The following is a 23351-nucleotide window of genomic DNA, read 5'->3' on the forward strand; positions in this document are numbered from 1 at the left end:
ACCACACACACACACACCACAGCACACCTATACACACACCACACACACACACCACACACACACACCACACAAACGCACACACACCCACACACATACACACATCACACACATGCACACCACACATATACACACACACCACATAAACACACACACCACACACACACTCCCACACACATACAACACACACAAACACACACACCACACACACATACACACCCCCACACATACACACACACCACAGACATATACACAAACACCACATACCACACCACACACACACCACAGCACACACATACACACACACCACACGCACCACACACATACACACATACACACCACACCACACACGCACCACACACACACCACACACACAGACACACCACACACACACCACACACACATATACACACACACACACACACCACACCACACACGCACCACACACACACACCACACACACACACACATGCACACACACGCACACCACACAACCACACATACCACACACACACCACACACACCACACACATGCACACACGCGACACAGCATTACCTTAACAAAGTTTGCATTTTGTTGAGAAAAGAACCATTGTTTGGGCTACATTTTTTCTATGCCTAAGTTTGTGCTTTTACATTTAGCTCCACAGCCTGAGTGAAAATATAAATAAAAATTTTAAAAAAACAAGAAAATAATTGTTAGTTTTGAGCCTGTTCTGTGTTAAAACAATACAACAACAAAACAAAACACCCTAAAAATCTATAATTTCAAAAACAGATGGGAACGAACAACAACAGCCAGTGGCCTTCCACAACCAAAAGAATCTCTTTCCTCTGAGGCTGCTGGTCAGATTCACAACAGGAGGCAACAGTCTACGAGAGACAGGAGCCCACACTGGCATTATCTTATGCTGCTTATACAGGCTTAGCCTTTAAATAGTTTCCCAAGAACGTGGATATATTATTTGATTTTCATAGTATTGTGAAGCTGCATGCATTGTGCTAAGAGCTATGTGAAAACACACATTTCAAAAATCATTGATGACCATTTTTGATAATCTCATGTTGTAAGAGTCACAGGCAAGTTGGCCTCATATCGGCTAAGAGTAACATGTCAGGCAGGGTGCTGACAAAACAATCTGGACCATTATTTATAAATTCGCTTGCAAAGGAAAGATGGTTGGGCTTGAGACACAGGAATTCATCCTGGGATAAAAGGGCTTGGAGTGATGCTGACGGGTGTGAGATGCACTTCCAGGCAGTGCGGGGCTAGTTTCTGGTCTCGGTGGGCGGTGGGCAGGCTGTTCATCCACCGCCTTCTCGGAGGGAGAACCTGCTGAAGGTGAGACTTGCCTCCTGCTGCCACAGCAGCTACTGGGTTGATGTAGAAAGGGTAGCAGGCCTCCGTAGAAATGGCACACACAGGCCCTGCTCTTCAGTTTGCCCTGTGAGGCCACTGCAGAGGGAGACAGCGAGCTCCCTGTGATTCTGATAGCAGCCCTGATACATGAGAATGTGCAAGGCCTTCATCCAGCAGAAAACACTTGGATCAGCTGGTTCCCCGAGGTGGGCCCAGGAAAGGCTCTGAGACAGTGCAGAATGAACCAGTCTAAGAGCACAAGAATCAAGAAAGACAATTCCCTTAGCCACTCCTGGACAAAGATTTCATCCCTTATTGTAATGAAGAGGGGATGGCAGTAAACATCAGAACCATCTTATAACAATAGCTATATTTCTTGCAACATAGAAACTCATATACTCAGAATTGGCTGGGTGCGGTGGCTCACCCCTGTAATCCTAGCATTTTGGGAGGCCAAGGCAGGTGGATCAAATGAGGTAAGGAGTTTGAGACCAGTCTGACTAACATGATAAAACCCCATCTATACTAAAAATACAAAAATAAGCCGGGTGTGGTGGTGCGTGCCTGTAATCCCAGCTACTTGGGAGGCTGAGGCGGGAGACTAACTTGAACCTGAAAGGCAGAGGTTGCAGTGAGCATTGCACCACTGCACTCCAGCTTGGGTGACAGAGTGAGACCCCATCTCAAAAAACAAAAATTAGCCATGTGTGGTGGTGGGTGCCTGTAATCCCAGCTACTCAGAAGGCTGAGGTGGGAGAATCTCTCGAACCTGGGACGGGGAGGTTGCAGTGAGTCGAGATCATGCCACTGCACTCCAGCCTGGGCAACAGAGTGAGACACCACCAAAAAAAAAAACAAAAACAAAAAACAAAAAGAAACTCATATACTCAGAATTACCTGACTTGATCTGCAGCAGTTATAATTTAACTTGATTTGCAGCAGTTATAATTTAGTCCACAATATGGGTTCAATAATTTATAGCCCAATCCCTTCTATTACATTTATAAAGTCTCAAGTTATTTTTTAAAATTAATTAACATATAGATAAAGGTAACTCGACCAGATGGCTGCATAGGAGATTCTGGAATGTAGTTGGGGTTCACCTCCCCAAACGGGTTTGATCAGGATTATCCATGTCAGGGTGTTCTTCAAGCTTTATATGAACACAGTCCCTTAGAGAGCAAAATGGGCCCTATCAACTCACCACAATGGCAGGAAAAGAGTAGCAATGTATCAAATATGAAAACTGCTTCCAGTTCCTGCCATGAAAAGCTCAGCAGCAAACCATCTTCTCTCAGGACTGAGCAGAACCCATCTCTAAAGATGGAATTTTGGCCCTGTCAATACCCACGCTGTGAGCTTGGAAGCAGACCCCTCCCCAGGTGAGCTCTCAGATGCAACTGCAGCCTGGATGTCACCTTGACCACAGTCTTCTTTATAGAAGACCCTGAGTGCAAGGATCCTGCTAACTTGAGCCCAGATTTCTGACCGGCAGAAACTGGGATGATACATGTTGTCTGTCTTCAGCTGCTATGTTTTGGAATAATTTGCTATGCAGTGACAAGTAACTAAAATGGATCAATTTATCTGTTTCAGTTATATGAATAATTTATAAACAGATCAGAGTATCGACCCATTTTACTGAGTGAATGACTGTGTGATTAGGATTTTAGGGAAAAAAATCTTAAAATCTAACCAGATTTTGGACAGAATTTCATTTGGACCAAAATGATGTTCCACTAGCAATGATACAATCATCTCAACTAACTCCTTTAAATATTGCAATGAAATTCTTCACAAATCTTCAGTGACTCTTTCCGAAATGATTCTTTAAGGAAGATCTTTTTCTCTTAGCTCTTTGAAATTAATATTTTTAAATGATCTAAGATATTAATACTAGGCTATTTTGAGGCTCTCAATAATACAGAGGGTTGGCATAGTTAAGATGAGCTAATTTGTGTATGTTCAAGGATGCTAGCCAAGCTATACATTTAGTAATATTAAAATAGTTTAGTAGGAAAAAGTATTAATATTTTTAAATGATCTTAGATAATGCATTTTACATTCTTTTTCTCTCTCCCCAAAGAGATCTGGAAATGTTTCTTATTTGTCAAATACATCTCAATATAAAAAAAGCATGGCTGCTCTAATTAGATACATTTGTTTTAAGGCATTTTTCTTTATTGGTATAGTTAATACAGTTTCAAATTAAAACTAAAAAATTGCTATTTCTCCAATGTCTAACTTAGCTTCAAGAGAATATTCAGAAACTGTATACTGAGAAATGTTATGAAATTTTATGTATAAAATAAAATAAAACTCATTGAGCAAGTGTCTCTTTGGAGCAGGAATGATCTTTTGAGATAAAATAAGATGGTGTAAATAAGCACACATTGCAAACTATGATGCTGGTGCCACAGAAATACAAGCACAATACTGTTTATTATTTTCCACATTCCAGACACACTACTTATAACCTATAGGTGTCTGAGGCTTGAAAAAATGGAAAACTGGTTTTGCTGTTTCTCAAATTTACTTGATAATTGATATTTGAAACATCTTTTTAAAGGCTACTTTTGAAGCTCTCAAAAAAACATAGGGTTGGCGTATTAAGATAAGATAACTTGTGTAGGTTCAAGGATGCTAGCCAAGCTATACATTTAGTAATATTAGAATAATTTAATAGGAAAAAATATGCTAATTAGCATGATCCCACATTTCTAGAATAAACATGGAACGTTATTAGGATATTTCACAACTGAGATATTTTCCTTTCATTACATATTTTGTGGATTTGATAGAATTTCAAGAACTTGGATTGTATCTTGGTTTAGCGCTAAGGGGTTCAGAGAAAAGATACACCACAAATACACTTGCTCAGTACTAAATGTACACAGATGACCCTGTGCTGGGTCCTCTGGGGTGGGGACAGACAGGAGATAAAAAGACCTGTCCCTGTCTTTGAGTATCTGACAATATGAAAATGGACAAATTAAATTAGTCTATACCAAACAACTGGGAAATGATATAACATTGCAATTAGTCTCTGAATAAATGAGAAGAAGAGATACCCAATGCATATTCTAAAAATTAAACTTAAAAATCTTTCCTTCAACTCTTATTCTCAGGATGTTGCTGTACTATTTGTGTCTAAACTCCTTAATGATCTGGTCTTGTTTACTCCTTTCTCTTACCACCCATGCTGTGCTGGAAAGCTCTTACTCATTCCTACTTGAGCCACTGCCAAGGCAACTGATTTCATGTAGGCATCCATCAACTCCATTCCAATGAAATTGGATAGAGCCTTAAATCTGGTCCTGGGTGTACACATGGAACTACTCTGTGCTCAAACACATATACCCTGGAAGTGTAGGGAGCTGACACCTATTGGGTCGCCCTTCACCACTAAGAAACAGAAGCCCAGGTTCTCCCAGGAAGACGGCTCCAAGATGCAGTGCATAAGACTCAGTGCGTTGCTCAAGCAAACATAGCTGGTGAGCATCGGAATGAGCCTTGAACCTACGATTATGTGACTTCCAAGTCCAGTATCTTTGGGCAGGCAACACAGAGAAGCAGAGGTTGAAGAGATTATAATTATCCCGATGAAATATTGAAATATAGGGTAGTTGGTTTTTTTTTTTTTGTTTTGTTTTTTTTAGTGCAGTGGTAACCCAGGATATCAAAATTTTATTGCAAATGAAACATATACTGAAATAAATGAAAGATATTCAATAATTGGACAGTTGGTTTACACTAAAACATTTTTATGATAGTCTTTTTAATGAAAAGTTGAGTCGGTTCACATAAACAAGTTATACTAGCTGCCTCTGAGATACACACATAAGAATATGTTGAGCTTGAATCCAAATAACAAATTATAGTTTCCTTATAATTCCTTATAATTAGATTGGAATCACATGTTGTAATACCCACTTGGTAAGTGCTATGTAACCATCATGAGAATATCAGGAACTTCAAGAAACTTACCTGTTTAACTAGAGCTCTCAAATGTATTTGAATATGGAACCTTTAGTTGTTTCTAAGGAATACCAATGGATAATATAATATTATTAATTGATTATACTATTAATACAATACTAGCAATAATAATTACTGATACTAAATACTGATTAGGAAGTCCTGGTCTATTCCACTAATTCCAGAATCACAGACCTAGACTCTTCCTTTGAAACTCACCCCTCCCTTTTCTAATATTACTTACATCTTAGTTGATCTAGTTAGGAAGATCTTCCTAATATCTAACTCCAAATTCTCATGCAGAATCCCAACCTCTTTCCCTTATAATTTTTCCTCCAGAAGAGCAGAGAATACTTGCTTGAATAGTCCTGTATACAGTGACTGCTCGGTACTGAAAACTATTAAGGATTACTTATTTTATTCAAGTTAAAAGTATCTGTTTCTATAGACTTTTTTACAGTTTCAATATTTTGTCATTATTATAGTTCTCTAAATACACTTCAAACTTTCTAGGTTTTCCTTCAGTTGAGAAAACAAACTGAAGAGTCTTATTCCAAACACCGACAAATGCTGCCCAGTGAGAAAGAGTTATTTCAAGGTTCCTGTTTAGAGCCACTGCTCCACATGGTGAAGACTCATCTTTAGCAAAATGATCTTCATCAAAATGGTTTCTGGTTCAATGGGATCCCAGGGAACTCTTTCAAACAGAGCATTGGGAAGCAGAAGAAAGTGGTGGAGAATTGTATCATGCACAGAACCACAGCACCACTGAGGACAGCATGCCTCTTCCAATCACATGGGTGTGGGAACCCCTCTGTCACATTCCAGAGAACAAATACCTCACTTTGTTTTGAGGCTTCTGGGAGCAGAATGCTCATTACCGCCATCCCACTGTTGGGGTGCTCCAATGATTAAAAGATTCTCTAGGAAGATAACCTGAAATCAATTTGTCTTTCTAGGCTTTTCTCACTCAGGTGTTAGCTGTGCCTCCTGGGGCAACCCAGAACACATCCATGAAAGACTTTCAAATATCTGCTAACATTTTTCTTTTATACAGGTGTGGAGATTATATTTTTGGTGGTTTTCAAGGGTGATGAAGGAAGCTGAAATGGTCTATGATCCGTGCACATTGCACCCAGGTGCCTGAGGCTGAAAGAGGCAAGTTTAAGGCTGTGTCTAGGTAATGCAGAGTCCCAAGCTTTTTAGAATGTCAAGTTCACCTACTGATCCCAATCAAAGAGATAAAGATGCCCAATTGTTTCAAAGAAGTTGGATGGAAAAAAATGAAAAACTTTATAGAATGGACGTTTAAAAATGGAAAATGGAAGACTGAAACAGAGTCCAAAAAATCTACAGTTGGAAGAATAAAGTTGAAATCTCCAGTAATCTAGTTGTCCAATCAACTCCTAAAAGAAAGTTTAAGAATTCAGAATTGAACTTGCATCTTCATGCAAACCAATATCCCAGCTTTCCCAGTGGATATAAACCAAAAAGCTTGACTGTCTTATGCCAGAGAAGATTCTCTCAAACTCACCACTGAGCCATTCTGACCTGAATTAAAATGCAGGAGTCATTATACCTCACAGAAGCATCAAGAAACTCCAATTCAAATGGTCTCAGACATGCTAGGGAGGCAGCAGTAGACTCTATATTTTATTTGACAAAGAGGAAAGTTCTTAAAACATACATTTCTACAGTTGCTTATCTCTTATAAACTGGACATCTTCTCCACTTATACAAATAAACTTTACCTTCCAGCTTATTTAAAATTAAAGAGCCAAAATGAAATTTGAAATACCAGCATGTTCAATGAAAAAACAAGAAGGAGGAAGACCCTGGCTTAGGAAGTTTTATACTGCTACTAAAGCACAGTGAGATTTTCCAGAAAATTACGGTGAAATGTTATGGGAGGCTTATATATACAGGAAGTGCTAAAAATCGGCATTTATATAATGGAAGTGATAGCTTCAACTCTTCACTAGAACACTATGATGGCCAGGAGATAATTAACAAATTATTTCAGTTTAAGGAGTTGCTTTTTGTTCTTAGGGTATTATTTCAGTTTAAGCAGTTGCTTTTTGTTCTTTTTGTTCTTAGGATAAAATCTATTATTTCATTGAGAAAACAGCCAGAAAAATAATTGCACAAAAAGGTAAGATTCGTGTCTATGAAGAAACAAATTCTTACCATCTCCCTAAGAAAAGTCTATTAAAAAGACTCTAAAGTATGTGACTCTTTTCCCCGACAAGCAGATTTTTATACCTTTCCTCTCTCCTAGGTGGCAGTATGATATGCAAAAGAGACTTCCAGGATGTACAACATATTTCTGGATTCAAAGATCACTAAGTATAGAAGAGTCAAGGAAATGTACTTAATGAGATATTAGCATAAAGAAACAATTCTTTTGTAGGCAGAAAAGGATAATACTCACTGGTTCCACATTGTATGAAAAAAGTGCATACTCTCTATCTGGAGATATTTCATATTTGATGGCTCTTAATGATTCCTAAAAGAAAAAATAGACAAAGAATTTTAAAGCGTTACATATAACAAGTCAGAATCTTGTAATAAAATTGTATCTGCTGGTGCCATTTTCAAAATTAATTAGCTATTAAAATGGCTATATCCTTTGTTAGTTGAATAATATTTAGCTAATGGATGTTTTTTCACATTTTATTTGTTTTTTTTTTTTTTTCAAATTTCAGCAAAACTTACTTATTGGACTTACTGAGATAAGCCAATATAAATAAGCATTAAAGGCTGGGCACAGTGGCTCAAGCCTGTAATCCCAGCACTTTGGGAGGCCGAGGTGGATGGATCACCTGAGGTCAGGAGTTCAAGACCAGCCTGGCCAACATGGTGAAACCCCATCTCTACTAAAAAAAAAAATACAAAATTAGCCAGGTGTGGTGGCGCATGCCTGTAGTCCCAGATACTTGGTAGGCTGAGGCATAAGAATCGCTTGAACCCGGGAGGCAGAGGTTGCAGTGAGCCGAGATTGGGCCATTGCACTCCAGCCTGGGCAACAAGAGTGAAACTCCATCTCAGAAAAAAAAAAAAAAAAAAGAAAAGAAAAGAAAGAAAAGAAAAAGAAAGAAAGAAGCGTTAAAAAGCAAATTTTCTACAAGACTCTCAACCTTTTGATATATTTAGACATCTTTTTCTCACTAATTCTAAGAAGCATATAATAAGCAGAGTTGTTACTAGAATAGAATCGCATTGTACACATTATTTTACAACTTGCTCTTTTTCTAATATGGGCATCCCTACAAGTAGATAGAAGACTAACTATGACTTTTTCCTTCAAATTTCTTCATAGTACAAACATCATCCCACATAAATGATACCATAAACTGTGCTGTTTTCTTTTAATTGCCCCTGCCCTCTGCACTGCAAGCACATTGCTCCACAGATACGCACACCCACTCCCAGAGCCCACATTGCTGACCTGGTGGACATCACTCTATGCATGCTCAGGCAACCACATGAAATCACAGAGAGAGATGACAGAGATTAGAAATGACATCACATTGGCCGGGCGCAGTGGCTCACGCCTGTAATCCCAGCACTTTGGGAGGCCGAGGTGAGTGGATCACCTGAGGGCGGGAGTTCGAGACCAGCCTGACCAATATGGAGAAACTCTGTCTCTACTTTAAAAATACAAAATTAGCCAGGCATGGTGGTGCATGCCTGTAATCCCAGCTACTCAGGAGGCTAAGGCAGGAGAATCGCTTGAACCTGGAAGGCAGAGGTTGTGGCGGACCGAGATCGCGTCATTGCCCTCCAGCCTGGGCGACAAGAGCGAGACTCCATCTCCAAAAGAAAAAAAATATATAAAGAAGTGACATCACATTACGCTCCTCTGCACCTTAGTTTTCTCATGCAACAATGCCTTAAGGAAATGAAGGAAATGACTCCAAGGACTTGGGTTCCTTTGATTGAGTAGTGATCTTTAAAGAGTTCATAATATCGCATAGTGCACACCGTGGGATATACTTTAATCTAGTCACTCAATTCTCACCAGAGGGAGACAATCCATTCCTGTTACTTATGGTAGCTTTGTTCTATAAAGTCATCACGAACACTAGTTCATGTGGAACTAGTGGATACTGAACCATTGCCTCTAGAAGAAACTCAACGTTAGGTTCCTTTGAACCTCTGGTCACAACATTTTAGTCAAATGATCAATAGATAACCTTGTTTTATGTGTCTTTCTTTTTAAAGACATCTTATCGAATATATATTGTTGATTCATAAACATTGGACTCACGGCCAGCAACACATGACTTATGCCTAAGCAAAGCTAATCTCAAAGATGCATTTTCTCCATAAGGCGCTCACAGCCTTCTTGCACTTAGTGACACTATACAGTACTTCAGCACTATGCCTGGGACCCGCTTTCAACAGTGAGATCACCAGCATAAAGCACAAACATGCCAAAAAAAAGGAGCACCAAATGGAACAAAAGAAAAGGACAGTGGTTCATAGCATAAAAGTTGAAATGAAAAAGCAGAATAGTGCTTTGTTCTGCTGTAGCTGGGAATGCCAACATTGGACAACTCAAATCTTTTGCACTATGCCTGAGAACGGTGGCAAAAGTGCTATGATTATCTCCTCGGGGCTCACAGATACATTTTATCACATGGGTGAATTTGGAAATATAGAAGCTGTGAATAATGAGAATAGATTATAAGCATTTCTAGTGAGCTCTTACTATAAACAGTGTTGTAATAAAGATCTCAATCTATGTCTTTGCTGATATATGTGTGGTTTTCACATTTTCGTATAGAATAGATATCCACGGGTGGACAATTTACAAGTTTTAAAATTAAACAGATACTGCCAAACTGTTTTTCAAAAATATTTTTGGAATGTGCACTCCCACCACAGATGTATGAATGCATGTTTTCTTCCCTTCTCTGGAAGCATAAGGTGTTTTTCCTTCAATTTTGACCCTCCTATAGATGTAAAGTGGAGCCTCATTGATAGTTTAGTTTCTATTTCACTGCTTATGGATACATTTGATCCTTACTATCCATGTTTTAGACAATGTTGATTTTATCTTTAGAAAACTGTCTATCCACTTTCCCTTGAAAATACTCTCCATGCTTCCATTTTTCTCCTCCTATTTATTTTTAAACTCCTGCCTGTCATGCTCTTATCCCCACCACGTGACCACAATCTCAAGGTTATCAGAGACTTACTTTGCTAAGTGCCATAATTTCTCAGCTGTCATCTTACTTGACACAGCTGACCAGTCTCTCTACTCCTTGAAGCCCTGACTGTACCTGGCTTCCCAGACACTCATCACCTGCTTTTCTCCTACCTCCCTCATCGGTTCTTTTCATGCTATTTTGTGCTTATCTTTGTTTTCCTGAGCTCTGAATGTTGGAGTGCTCAAGGATTGATATTTGGATCTCCTCTCTTCCTAGGTGGTGTTATCCAGTCTCATGGTTGTAAAAACCATGCACCGTCCGGCTGAGGATTCCAACATTCATGTCTCCAGCCCAGACCACCTGAACCTGCACTGGACCTGGCCTTGAATTTCAGACTTGTCTGGCCAACTGCCTCCCTGACATCTCTACCTGAGTGTCACATGGATACCTCAAGTCAATGGGAATAAGCCGAGCCCTTCTACTCCACTTCCACCTGCTCAGCTCCTGTAACCTTTTTCCTCTTCTCAGATAGTGGCAACCCCATTAGCTTGGTTGTTAGGTCAAACTCTTGGCTATCTTTTCTCTTTCCCGTTGTTTTACACACCCTACATCTGTGTGGTTGGAAAATACCATTGGTTTACCTTCAAAATAGGTTTGGAACCATTTCTTCTCTTTCCCACCACCATTACCCTTGTGTAAGGTGTGTGCATTCTTTCCTGAGGTACTGCAGTGGCCTTCTACCTACTTTCCCAGGTGGCCAGGGGCATCTCTCAAATATGCAAATCACATTGCTCCCCCGGGAAACCCTCCCACAGCTTCCCATCTCACCTGTGGGAAAAGCCAAGTCCTGACTGACCAGGCAGCCCTGCTGGACCCAGTTCCCTCTTAGTTCTCTGCGTCCATCTCCCAGTATTCTCCCCTCAGTCCCATCTCCTTCATTCCAGCCACGTCAGTCTCTGTCCATCCTAGAGCAAGCCAGGCACACGCCATTCTCAAGGCCTTTGTACTTCCTCTTTCTTCTGCCTGAAATGTTCTTGACCTTTAATTTCTTTTGGCTTTTTTTCTCAAGTCACCTTTTAAGTGGGGCCTTCCATGTCCTTCAATGGCTAATAAATCTAGATATTAGCAGCCTTGCCTCTAACTTTTTATAACCCTTTTCTCTGATTTATTTCTCTAGGTCTAATCATATTAATACATATTATGTATTTTTTAACTTATTTATATTAAATATTGTCTGCTTTCTTCATTAGAGTATAAACACCTTGAAAGGAAGATTATTATAATTTTTAATTTCTCTCAGCAATGTTTTGTAGCTTTCAGCATACAGAGTTTGCCCATATTTTGTTAAATTTATTCCCAAGGATGTACTATAATTGATGCTTTGTACATATAAAATACATGTATATTTTAGTTTAAATATCCAATTGTTTATTGCTAATATGTAAAATTCATTTGGGTATCTTGACCTTATTTTCTGTGGCACTGATAAATGTAATTATTTGTTCTGGTAGATATTGTCTGTATATTTCTTAGAATTTTCTACAAAATCATATTTCCTGTGTATATAGGTTTTTCCTTTCTTTTCTATCTAGACACTTTTTATTTCTTTTGGTTGCCTATTGCACTCTAGAGAACTGCCAGTATAATGCTCAGTAGAAGTAGTGAGAGTGAAGAACCTTGCTGTTTTTCCTAAGCTTAAGGAGAAAGCCTTCATTCTTCTCCATTGAGTATATTTGCAGTATTTTTAATAGATACATTTTATCACATTGAAGATATTCCTGTCTATTTCTAGTTTGCTTAGAGTTTTTATAATGAATGTGTGTTTAATTTTCTCAAATGCTTTTTCTGCATCTATGGAGATGATTATGTTATTCTGCTTTTTCAGTCCTAGTCTGTCAATATGGTAAATTACATTGCTTGATTTCAAAGGTTAAACCAACCTTGCATGCTGGGATAAGCTACCATGATGTATTATCCCTTTTGATATATTGTTGGACTCAATTTGCTAGTATTTTGTTGAGGATTTTTGCATCTGTGTTCATGAGGGAAAGTCATCCGTGGTGTTATTTTCTTTCAACTTCTTTGTTTGGTTTTCATTTCAGGGTAATACTGGCCTAAGAAATGGGCTTGTGCAATATGTCTTCCTCCTCTTCTATTTGTCTAATAAGTTTGTGCAGAATTGGTACTATTTCTTACATAAATGTTTGGTAGAATTGATCAAGTGAATCAATTTGATCCTTGAGTTTTAAAATATGGGGCTTTTAAACTACGAATTCAATTTATTACACTAACATCCAGTAATTCAGGTTACTTATTTCTTCACTGGTGAACTGTAATACTTGGTGTCTTTCAAGGACTTTTCTGTTTCATTTATGTTGTCCAAATTATTAATGTGTTTGCTTGGTGTCTGATATTGTTCTTTTCCATCATCTTTGCTCTTGATTGATTTTATTGTTCTTTCTGAAAAACAAGCTGGTCATTTTTCTAACATTTTTCTGTTTTCTATGTAGTTGATTTCTGCTCTTTTATTACTTTTCTTCTGTGTGCTTGGCATTTTAAATCTTTTTTTTTTTCCTAGTTTTTTTTTAAGTGAAAGCTTAGATCTAATATGAACAGTTAAAGATATACATTTCCCATTAAGTACTGCTTAGTTGTATACCATACATTTTGATATTATGGCTTTTATTTTCATTCACTTAAAACACATTCAGTTTCTTCTTTGGCTGATTTGTTATTTAGAAATATGTCATTCAATTTCCAATTATCAAGATATATTCCAGATATTTTTCTGGTATTGATTTCTAGTTTGTTTCTGTTAAAGAACATACTTTGTATAATTTCCATCCTTTGAAATATATTGAGATGTGTTTAATGACCCAGCATATAATCTACTTTGGTGAATGTTTCATGTGCACTCAAAAGAATGTGCATTTTTCTATTGATGAGTGGTGTGATGCACAAATGTCAATTCAATTGACTTGGTTAATAGTGTTTTCAAGACATTTATATCCTTATTAAATTTTTTTTACATGGTCTATCAATTATTCAGAGGGGATTGTTGGGATCTACAACTTTAATTAAGGATTTGTCTATTTCTTCTTTTGGTTCAACCAATTATTCCTTCAAATATTGTAGCTCAATGCTAGCTGCATACATCTTTAGGATTCTTAAGTCTTCTTAATAAACTTACTACTTTATCATTATGAAATATTTCTTCTTATTTCTGGTAATATTCCTTGGTGTCTATTTTATCTAATATTAACATAGCCATTCAAGATTTTCATTGACTAGGGTTTGGATGGTATAGCTCTTAAAATCCACCTTTTTTTTTTTTTAGATGGAGTCTCACTCTGTCATCCAGGCTGGAGTGCAGTGGCATGATCTCAGCTCACTGCAACCTCTGCCTCCTGGGTTCAAGTGATTCTCCTGCCTCAGCTTCCTGAGCTGCTGGGATAATAGGCGCCCACCATCATACCTGGCTAAGTTTTGTATTTTTAGTAGAGACAGAGTTTCACAATGTTGGCCAGGTTGGTCTTGAACTCCTGACCTCAGGTAATCTGCCAGTCTCAGCCTTCCAAAGTGATGGCATTACAGGCATGAGCCACTGTGCCCAGCCTTAAAATTCATTTAATTTTAATCCATGTCTTTATATTAAAATTAGATAACATAGATAGCCTATAATTGGATCTTTCCTTTTAAACAAAATTTAAAATCCTCCAGGAGTATTAAGGGGAGCTTGTAGGCATAATTATATAGGAAATCTGTCCTTTAAACTGTCAGTTATATTCCACCCTATATTAGATCAGATTTCTTAATGCCACCATTGTCCAAGAAAGTTCTAACATGTTCCAAAGGTTTTATGTGTTTGTATTTTCGCTTTCCATGTCAGTGTTTAGAGTAGGACAAAGGTTCAGACAGAAGTCTTACATGAGATTACATTCAGAGGAGCTGGGCATATCGTATTGTACTTAAAGAACCCTTTGAAGAAAAGAAGGATATTTTAAAGAACTAGTTAACTAAATTCTACAAAAATTTCCACCAAGAACCTAGCCATATGTTGACAACATTGATCATTCCTGGCACACCTCCTTCTGTCACGTAGATGTAACTTTTCATCTGGTATAATTTTTCTTACTCCAAAGAACTTCCCTTAAGTTTCTCATAGTATAGGTTTATGGCCAATAAATGTTGTCTGATTTTCTCTGAAAATATATATCTTTAAATATATACTTTTTTTTTTTTTTTTTTTTTTGAGAAGAAGTTCTCATTCTGTTGCCCAGGCTGGGGTGCAGTGGTATGATCATTGCTGACTGCAGCCATAAACTCCTAGGCTCAAGAGATCCTTCTGCCTCAGCCTGTTGAGTAGCTGGGCCTACACAAATTCTTAATCTTTATTTTTGAGAGAGATTTCTGTGGTGTGTAGAATTCTAGATTGACAGTGTTTTATCCCTCCCAGCACTTTAAATGATCTCATTCCAATGTCCTCTGGCTTGCAGCCCCTCTGTTGAAGAGTCAGCTGTTTTCTTAGGTTTGTTCTTCCAAACATGTCTCGCTCCTTTGGCTGCCATTAAGGTGTTCTATTTGTCAGTCATCTTAAGTAACTTGATTATCATATTCTTTGTTACTATTTTCTTTATGGAGTTTATTGAGTTCTTTACCAAATGTGGAAGAAATTCAGTCATTATTTCTTCAAAAGTTTGTTTTATCATCTTTTCTCTCTTCCCTTTCTGGAACTTTAATGACAGGTATATTAATCTACTTTATACTGTCCAACAGCTTATTGACATGCTGTTCAGGCTTTTTTTTAAAAGTTTCTCTTTGTTCTGGTTTTAGTTTCTATTGCTACTGCTTAAAATTTAGGGTTTTTTTTTTTTCTTCTTCTTCTGTGGTATCTACTCTGCTGTTCATCTAGAGAATTTTTAAATTTTTTTTTTAATCTCTGGAAATTTCATCTGGGTGTCTTATAATCTTTAATTTCTCTTGTCATCATGGTCATGGTTTTCCTTATAGCCTTGAGCATTTGGAGTACATTTATCTTAGCAGTTTTAACGTGCTTTTCTGCTAATTCTCTTATCTTTGTTATCTGCAGGTCTGTTTCTATCAACTGTTATTTCTCCTCATTATGAGTCACATTTCCCTGCTCCTTTGCATATATCATGTTTTATTTTTAAATTAACACCAGATATTTTTAATTCTCTCTTGTTGAATTTAGGACTTTTTGTTTTTCTTCAAAGAATATTGGACTTTTTATGACAGGCAATTAATTATTTGTGGATTAACCTGACTTATTCAAGGTTTTTAAAAAAAGATGTTTTAAGGGTTATTCCATAGTGGCCATTAGTCACGCATCACTTCACAATATGTCTGATATGTTCTGAGAAATGTATCATTGGGCGATTCTGCCATTGTGCAAACATCACAGAAAGTACTTCCACAAAGCTAGATGGTACAGCCTACTCCACACCCAGGCCACATGGCAAAGCCTGTTGTTCCCAGGCTGCAAACCTGTACAGCATGTTACTCTACTGAATACTGTAGGAAGCTGTAACACAGTGGTAATCTTTGTATATCTAAAAATATCTAAACATAGAAAAGACACAATAAAAATACGATATTATACTCTTAGGGGACCAATGTCCTACATCCATTGTTGACTTAAGATGCCATTATGTGACACATGACTATATTCTAGGGCTAATTGAGCCTCATCCTAAGAAACTACTTTCCTGGTGTCTCTGTTTAATGTCTCACGGTTAGAATAAACTTAAATAATTCCTGACAATATGTGAGCTCTGGGAATATTTCATCTCATAGAGTCCTGTAATTGTTATTTCCTTGGAGTTTTATTTTGTTCAGCCTTTTGGTGTTTCATTCTTCACATATAAAGATCAATAATTAACTGAAGTCTCCAAGGGAAATCTATGTATTAGGCTGGTGCAAAAGTAATTGCGGTATTTCAAACACTGTGTGTTCTTACTCATAAGTGGGATTTGAACAATGAGAACACATGGACACAAGGAGGGGAACATCACACACCGGGGCCTGTTGGGGGGTGGGGGTAAGGGGAGGGATAGCATTAGGAGAAATATCTAATGTAGGTGGTTGGTTGATGGGTGCAGCAATCCACCGTGGCACACGTCTACCTGTGTAACAAACCTGCACATTCTGCACATGTACCCAAAAACTTAAAGTATAATAATAATAATAATAAAGTAATTGTGGTTTTTACCATTAAAAGCAATTACTTAAATAGATTTTGTGAATATTCTCTAGTTAGTTTCCTCCTTTTGAGTACTGTGTCTCGTAAACTGCAGCCATCTTCTTTTCTTGAACTCTGACTTCTGTCTTCTTAACTTGGCAAGACTGCAGGTCTTGAATTTTTCCCCTTGGTGCTGCAGTCCAGCATTCACGCAGAAAGCCCACAGGATGGCATGGTTCATTTATATGTTTTTCTTTTCTCAGGGATCACAGCTGTGCACTGCCTGTTGTCCAATATATGAAAACTGATTTTTTCTCCACATTTTATCCCATTTTATAGTTGTTTATGTTAGGAGGGTAATTCTAATCCTCTTATAGTCTCATGGCCAGGACCAGAAGCCAAGAAGCAAATTTTCATCTGTTTTGCCACAGCTCTATTCCCAGTGCCTAACAGTGACTGTGTTATAATAGATGCTCCCTAGAGGTTTGCTGAAGAAAGGAATGATTACATCCTCAGCTGTTACAAGGGTGGCAACAATGGGGCTGATGTGCAATAACACCAAAAGAAACCAGCAAAGAATGCAACTTTCTACACGTAGAAATTAGTCCGGGTCGCATTCCTTGATGGAGGGTCAATTGCTAATGATATCGCTGGAGACAGTAAGAATTTCAGTTTTCAATTTGAGAAACTCACCACTGCCATAGTTAGGTGTGATTCCATGCATTTCTGACCACCCCAGTCTCCATGCACCCAGCAGTTGTACACATTTTGAACTGTAGGTCTACCTTCTTACCAAGTGCAAATAATGAATGTGAAAAACATCTAACACATTCTAGAACATTTGCTCTATGAATCAAAGATCAATTTCCCAGGCAAAGCAGGCCTTGGTTTCAGGCTTGATTGGGCTAATTCTAAAATATTTTTGTTCATTTTCGATTATTTATTTGTCTTTTTGTGCTCAATCTGGAAAAATTCCTTGTCAGTTGTAGATATGCTCCTTTTACTTGTTACCTGGATTATAAATATTGTCCATTATTTGTCTACTAATTTTGTCTTTTTTAAAATTAAAATTTAAAATGTTACATGGAAAATTAAATATGGCTATCTTTTATAACTTCAGAATTTCCAATTTTGATTAATAAGTTCTCTCTTTTTATGAAACCAAATTACAGACTTTTAAAAACATTTAAGCCTCTAATTCAACTGGAACTTAATTTTGTATATTTGTACAATGAGACTTACATCACGTCTTTGTAGATGAAGAGTTAGGTATGCCAGCACTGTGTTCTAAGTGTGTCACCCTACCCCTGGTGTTTCTCATGTCAAATACTCATTTACATTGGAAGCTTCTTTCAGATTCTCCAGTTTTTCACCACTCTCTTTGCTATTCCTATACCAAGTTTGATGGCTTTAAGCTTGGACTATGGATTCAGAAAGCCTGTGATTCATATCCTGGTTATACCATTCACTATGAGAGACATTGAAATTTTCTCAATTTTTTGTGTCTCTGTAAAGTATTGTTAATATTTATACCTACCTCGTACTTGATACACAAATTTAATAAAGTAATTACAATACCTGGTACATAATAAGTACTCAGTGTTAGCTATTATTATTGTTGAGTTGACTATAATGTCATTCTTTTGTGTTTTCACTTCTGGTAAAAGAGTATACATTACTATGCATTTTGAAATGCTTTCATGGCTACACAAAGGTGTTTGTTCTTATATATGACAATCAAGATCATTTTGCAAAATGTTTAACACTAAAGTTGTTTCAGAGTTCTAATCAGGGTTGTATTAAAATTTGATATCAATTTTCAAATAATTAACATTTTAAATATTGTTTTCTTATTTAATATTATATCATTTCTTTAATGTTTTCAAATTTTTAACAAGATCTTATAGTTTGCTTTATTCAGTCTTCTGGAGTTCATGTCAGATTTATTTTATGTCTTTTTATATTTTTGTTCTTTTTATGAATGGAATATGTTCTTCATTTTCACTTCAAGGTATTTATATTGGTGAAGAGAAAAGTTATTGATTTCATAATATATTTCTTGTATTTAGCCATATTAAGATATATTCTTATTAGTTTTAAAAAAACTAATGTACTTTAGGTTTTTCAGAAATAAAATTCTATTATGAGAAAAAAGATGTCTTTTTTTTTCTTTTATTTTCTAGTTCTTATTTCAATCATTTGGTTTGGTTGCACTTTCTTCAAGAACATATTAAATATTAATGGTGATGATGAGTATTCTTGCCTGATACCTGACTATAATTGAAATGGTTTTACTGTTTGTCATTTAAATGGTTTTCACTGATGGTTGGTAAACAAACTTGAGCATATTTAAGCAATTATTTATTCTTACATTAGCAAGGATTTTTATTAGGAGCTGTTGATAAACTTTATGAGATCCCTTTTTCAGCATCTAGCAACTTAATCATAAGGATTTTTCTATCATTTTGTAGTTCTAATACATTTTGTTGATGGATTTCCTGGTATTTAAATGCTGTTGTAATCATTAAACCTTACTTTAGCATATTATGATTTTGGTACATAGCTGAACTCCACTTGTTAATATTTTGCTTATAACTTTTATACTTACTAAAGAGATGGGTGTTTACAGTATTTCACATTTTGCATTACCTGGGGCTACCAGTTATATCAATAACACAATTTTTAATAACATTATGCTGACTTTAAAAATACTGGTCTACATGTATGATTATCCCATTTATATAAAATTCTAAGCATGTTTCTGAGGAGATACATATCTAAAGGATTGGTTTGTTTTTCCTGTAGTAGATAAATACGTATGTGATAATAAATGCAGAGAAGAAAAGGTGGCTGTTAGTGGAAGAAAGAGATATAAAATGATAATGCCCCCAATTTGTCAAGTAATAGAAGGGAAATGAATGGTAGAAAGCATAAATATACCCAGAGGCTTTTTTGAATACAACCTCCAAATGAAACACATAATTAAAAAAACCCTAAATATACAAGATGAATAACAATCAACAAAAGACAAATACTGCAAAGATTGTTACAGGAGGATGCTATGTGCAACTCTGTGGGCGCACACATCAAATTTAACATAAATAGATGATCATATTCTCCCTTCCTGGTCAATGAGAAAGACAGAACACTTGGGCCTGGCGATAATGTTAATGATAGTGGCCACAGACTGCCTCTGGGCCCTGAATTCACCCAAGAATAATTTAATTTTGAATCAGATAGACTCAGGTGCTGCTCCCAGCACTGCATTTACTGAGTCAGAGAAAACCTGAAAACATAGATGCTACAGAGTAGAAAGATGATTAAATATCCACATTGAAAAAGTGTCCAGATGGTTTACAGCTCAGTTCTGTCTAACCTTGAAACAGATCGTTCCCCAGGACAGCTGTGCCAGCACTTTTTTTTTTTTTTTTTTGCATTAGGCTAAACTGACTCAATGTTTTGCATCTCTAGTCTTTGTTTTAGGACAAATGTAGTGGCTTTCAGGAGCAATCAGGTGATAGGTAATGATGGACTCACAGACATGAACACAGTGTTTGAAGTGGTGGCATCCTTCTCAGTAATGGAATTATGCCTCAGCCGCATCTTACAACTGCAGCAACCAAGGGTACAGCTGGATCCTGTATGCAGTCTAGAAATAATTTAGTTTGGAATTAGACAAAGCTGAGTTCAGCTCTCAGGACTATCCGTTATCAGCTGAGTGACTTAGAAAAAGGTTTTTTAACTTCTTTTTTTCTGATCTTTAAAATAATAATAAAGTACTGAAGCTTATAGAGTTCCTAAGGATTTTGGTTAAATAAGATAATGAAAGTAGAGTGTTTAGGATTCTTTAGTCACACCGTAAGCACTCAAAGTATCAACTATTAGTTAATGAACTCCACATATACCTTGTAGTAGCTTAATCCTCAAAGTGGCTTTGGTTTTCTGCTTCACAATCTGTTATTCTCCCCACTTCAGTTTCTGAGTTTGACATCTCCCCACCCAAGAGCAAGGCTTGAAAAACCCCAGACAACATAGAATATTATTTAATCTCATCTGCCTGTACACAAAATGAAGTCAAGTGTTATCGGTTCTACTCCTGTGATGTAACTTAAACCAACTTCTCTGTGTCTTCAAAGCCATTGCCTTAATTTAAGACCTCCATCACATTCACCTGGACTTGAAGCAGCCCCTGTCGATGTTTTGTTTACAATCTTTACCTTCTTTTTTTTTTTTTTTTTTTTTTTTTTGAGACGGAGTCTTTGCTCTGTAGCCCGGGCTGGAGTGCAGTGGCCGGATCTCAGCTCACTGCAAGCTCCACCTCCCGGGTTTGTGCCATTCTCCTGCCTCAGCCTCCCGAGTAGCTGGGACTACAAGCGCCCGCCACCTCGCCCGGCTAGTTTTTTGTATTTTTAGTAGAGACGGGGTTTCACCGTGTTAGCCAGGATGGTCTCGATCTCCTGACCTCGTGATCCGCCCGTCTCGGCCTCCCAAAGTGCTGGGATTACAGGCTTGAGCCACCGCGCCCGGCTACAATCTTTACCTTCTATAAACCTCTTTTTTTATTGGTTACAGTTATTTTCCTAAAGCACAGTGGCTTGGTCCAGCTCAAAAATTCTAACCCGCCTTGTGCTGCATGGTGACATCTTGTCCCTGTGTAAAGAATCTCACCATGAGTTCTCCAAATTGTTGATGTGGCTGATTACTGTATGACCTACTGACCTTGAAAAAATGCTGATCGGTTTCTGAATCAAGAAGTTTTACGAATTTTCTTGCATACAGACATTTCAGCCTGCATGTTGCAATTGGTAGCCAATGATTGTAAGCCCTGTATCATACCCTGCAATGAAAAGGACAATTCAGATATGAGGAGTCCCCTCCCTTCTCTTAAGCTTTCTTATAAAAGCCTTTCAACTTGTAATAGACTCTGGAACACGCTCAACTTTGTTGGTGTGTCTTCCTGGGCTGATCCTCACATTTGGCTTCCGATACACCTTTTATCAAATTATTTCTGCCTCAACAGCCTTAATTTCTGTCAGCATTATGGTGTAGCCACTAGGCTTTGGAGTGACCTCCCTGGACCATCCAGCACAGCTTCCAACCTTCATGCAGATCCTGGCAACAAACCCATTGTGAGCTTGGATGCCCCTGCTGGGTGCTACAGATGAGTTCTTCCTGAAATCAACAAACTTCCCGTCTTGGTCGAAGTTGTGATTTTTTTTGAAACTGGCTTTCTCCTTGGCTAGAAAATACAATGTCTTTCTCAGAACGAGTGTCCTTGTTACAAATTCAAGGTAAGGGTTTTTGCTGAATTTTAGGGCAGGGTAAAATAGCTCTGTGAATTTCTCCCTGGAGGTTTGGGGTGAAAACACTTTTCCTCAGTGATGGCATGAGGGGCACTTTCGCTCCACTGCATAGCTGGTCTCACCCAAAATAATCACAATGGAAAGGAGGTCTTCTGAGACTGAGAGTGCACTGCCTCTAATCAATGCCAGCTGGTTTGATGCACAATACTTTTGGTCCTTTTACCTGCAAGGGCTTAGATAAGTGGATCCACCTAACCTGGCATGGTCATAAGCAGCAACGTCCAAAATGGGGATCTTTTGAAATGCCTAAAATGATTTACTTGGGCACACAATTGGAAAAAACTGGATTTAGAATCAGACAAATTGAATGGAAGACTTACTTCCAACAGCACCTAGAAGGTTCTATAAGAAATTTTGAAAGAAAAAAATGTCCGCATTCAAGAGGTAAACAAGAGGATATTCGCGACTATTGCTGCACTGAAAAAGACTTTAGAGACTTTGTCCCTTTCACCTCCAACTGCTCCTCATTCCTCATCCGTCTCTGCTTGTTCCCTCAGCTCCCGTACATTTCTTAGGCAGAGATTTCTGGAATTTCACAATGCACACATTTCCTTCTCTCTCAAAAGAGGGAAATACATGAATTTGGAACAAAAGGAGCAAATGGAAGGACTACAGCATGAGAATGAAATTACTGAGATTATAACAATACAGATCCAACAATTTTTTTTCTAAACTGAAACTAATGAATGATAACAACTGATTTATTGCAAGCTTTGCCAGACCATTTATGATCCTGATCTTCCACTGGCATTGGTAAAATAGATTCAGACACTCGTATTAAAATGGAATGCTTAATTGAACAATTAATAATCTAAAGGAAAAAGATAGATAAATGTTTAGAAAAGTTAGGCCCTCGAGACCATCCTGGCTAACCCGGTGAAACCCCGTCTCTACTAAAAAATACAAAAAACTAGCCGGGCGAGGTGGCGGGCGCCTGTAGTCCCAGCTACTCTGGAGGCTGAGGCAGGAGAATGGCGTGAACCCGGGAGGCGGAGCTTGCAGTGAGCTGAGATCTGGCCACTGCACTCCAGCCTGGGCGACAGAGCGAGACTCCGTCTCAAAAAAAAAAAAAAAAAAAAAAAAAAGAAAAGTTAGGCCCTCAGGTCTAATAAGTCAGAATCTTGAGCTCAGAGCAATCCTATATCTGCGTCTAGCACAAAAATTTTGCTCTTTCTGCTACAAAGGCTGAAAGGAAAAAGCACCACGCGCCCCCCTGCCCCCCAAAAAAGAGAGAAACTGCTAAAAAATTTTTCCTACCTGCATTTCCTAATCAAACAAGACCAGCAAACACAAGATAG

The 23351-nt window shown here is 37.7% G+C and overlaps 1 protein-coding gene across 3 annotated transcripts in view; it reads right to left on the minus strand.

The window, feature by feature from the left end:
- The window catches only part of DPP6 (dipeptidyl peptidase like 6), a 1015511-nt gene that overhangs the window by 318505 nt on the left and 673655 nt on the right, over positions 1 to 23351 (minus strand). For all 3 annotated transcript variants that reach the window (XM_017957362.3, XM_009204279.4, XM_017957361.3), the window contains exon 5: positions 7767 to 7841. In XM_017957362.3, coding sequence (XP_017812851.3) covers positions 7767 to 7841 — 75 coding nt within the window. The remainder of the gene's footprint in view (positions 1 to 7766; positions 7842 to 23351) is intronic.

This window comes from Papio anubis, chromosome 4 (assembly GCF_008728515.1).
Source record: "Papio anubis isolate 15944 chromosome 4, Panubis1.0, whole genome shotgun sequence".
Lineage (NCBI taxonomy): Eukaryota > Metazoa > Chordata > Mammalia > Primates > Cercopithecidae > Papio > Papio anubis.